We start from the raw sequence: 2,126 nt of genomic DNA on the forward strand, positions 1-2,126 counted from the left end.
AGTATCTCTCTGCATGGGGACTGTTCAAGAGCCCTCAGTGGTATTTAAAAAATCCCTAAAATAGGGCAGCCTCTTCCTAACCCCTTCACACAAGGCACTAGATGTGCCAACACGACTCCCGGGCCCTCAATTACGCCGGGCGCCGAGCCCCGTGCCCCGTGCAGCCAGCCCCTCTCGCTGGCAGGTAATAAGGCGGCCTGTGTGATGAGAGGCGGCCTTTGTGCAAAGCTCAGGGCATCATTAAGTCCCCGCGGAGCACTTCTGCTCCCTGCACGCCGTCCCCTGAGCCAAGCAGCAATTACAACCACAATGCCACGCTCAGAGTCATGAATGTACACACACACACACACACACACACACACACACACAAATATATACACATTGTTTCTCAAGAACACATCATAGACATTTGTGCTACACATCAACACACACCTTTTGTCACCTATTTCTTTCTCTGTCTGTCTCGCACACAAAACACACACACACACACACACACACACACACACACACATATGCTTGCACTCTGAACGCCCCCTCTGCTAAATGCCCTTTTGTTTGCCCTCTTGGGCATTGTTTACCAGTCCTTTATTGTGTGTGATGGGGTTGCTGTGGCTCAGGGCAGGCACTTAAGGCCCCGCAGGGTGAGCCCACACGCCTGAGCTGCCACAGCCACAGGCTGAACACGTGTGACATGCCCAGCCACAGGTGTTGGATGGCAGCCTGAACTGCCCAGCCTAAGTCTGAAGGACAGGGGCAGAGGGATGCTGATGTTAGGCACAGTTTTTTAGAATATATATGTATTTGTGTGTGTGTGTGTGTGTGTGTGTGTGTGTGTGTGTGTGTGTGTGTGTGTGTGTGTGTGTAATATCATTTTATAATATTGTACTTAAGGCTATTATAATTTTATTTTCATATTCATTTTTACTGGGAGAAGCCACGCTCGTGGCTCCCCGTGAGAGTTCACCGCAGGCGGGTGAGCAGCCACCACTGCCTGAGGGAACCTGCTGTTTGAGCGTTTGTCTTAATCCCCCGACTCCCACCTCTTCCCCTGCAGCACATAAACGAGCTCTCCATGAAGCTGAACATCGAGGAAATCCTCCGCAAAGCCGAAGCCATCTGCCTCCAGCTGAAAAACTGCAAGGTCAGTCTACACACATACACACACACACACACACACACACACACACACACATTATTCCATTTCTACAAATGTAATAGCGATTCCCATCAATGCCGTATGGATTCTTCGTTTTTCATTAAGAGGACAACAAAATGCACAGGGCCTGGTGTGCTCTGATAAGACTTTGGCCAAAATTGTAGAGCCACAGTCATCGATTCAAATTGGGATTCCAAATATGTGTGTGAGTGGGTTCGAGGTGTGGAAGTTTGTTTGGGAATGTGTGAGTGTGTCAGGGATTGTGTGTTTGAGTGTTTCCACTCCTACAATGCTGTTGTGTTCCAGGGCCTGCCCACCGCTGTGGCTGAGATTCTGGGCTTCAGCAGTGGGGAACCGGACCCAGATGACCCAGCAGGAGGAGCAGAGGCAGCCGGCGGAACCAGAACCAGTCCTGGAGCGGAACTTGGATCCGGACTCGGACCTGGACCTGGACCTAGACCTAGAGCTGAAGATGGAGCAGGAGCTGGGGCTGGGGCAGGAGCACCGGCGTCGGTGGAGCCAGGAGAGGAGGACGTGTTGGGCAGGGAGACCCCCGAGCCCTTCAGCCCGTCTCAGGTGCTGCTGTCCGAGCCCAGATTCAGCCCCTCACGCAACGGACATATCCGCCAGGCCGCACCGGACGCCTACAAGCTGACCTACCTCTCGTAGCCTCAGTGCCATTCTCTCTCTCTCTCTCACACACACACACACACACACACACACACACACACACGCAAACACACTCACCCCGTCTCTCATTCTTTCTTTATATATCTCTCTGTCTCTCTTGCTTTTTTCTTCTCTATCTCTCCCCACCACTCTGTCTCTCTCATCTTTCTCTCTTTCTCTATCAGTCTCTCTCATCACTCTCTCTCTCTATCTATCTCTCTCTTTCCATTCCGCACAGCATGTAGCCACCAGCATCAGCGACATCTGTCTGCAGTACCAGCTTGGATCTTACTCTGCCCAT

The 2,126-nt window shown here is 51.8% G+C and overlaps 1 protein-coding gene across 2 annotated transcripts in view; it reads left to right on the forward strand.

Annotated features, from left to right (window-relative positions):
* Positions 1–1,903, forward strand: part of LOC105892288 (TBC1 domain family member 15) — a 35,034-nt gene extending 33,131 nt beyond the window's left edge. For both annotated transcript variants that reach the window (XM_012818539.3, XM_031558364.2), the window contains exons 16-17: positions 1,055–1,141; positions 1,463–1,903. In XM_012818539.3, coding sequence (XP_012673993.1) covers positions 1,055–1,141; positions 1,463–1,825 — 450 coding nt within the window. In that variant the 3' untranslated portion in view covers positions 1,826–1,903. The remainder of the gene's footprint in view (positions 1–1,054; positions 1,142–1,462) is intronic.
* The last annotated feature ends 223 nt before the right edge of the window (positions 1,904–2,126 follow it).

Source organism: Clupea harengus, chromosome 21 (assembly GCF_900700415.2).
Source record: "Clupea harengus chromosome 21, Ch_v2.0.2, whole genome shotgun sequence".
NCBI lineage: Eukaryota > Metazoa > Chordata > Actinopteri > Clupeiformes > Clupeidae > Clupea > Clupea harengus.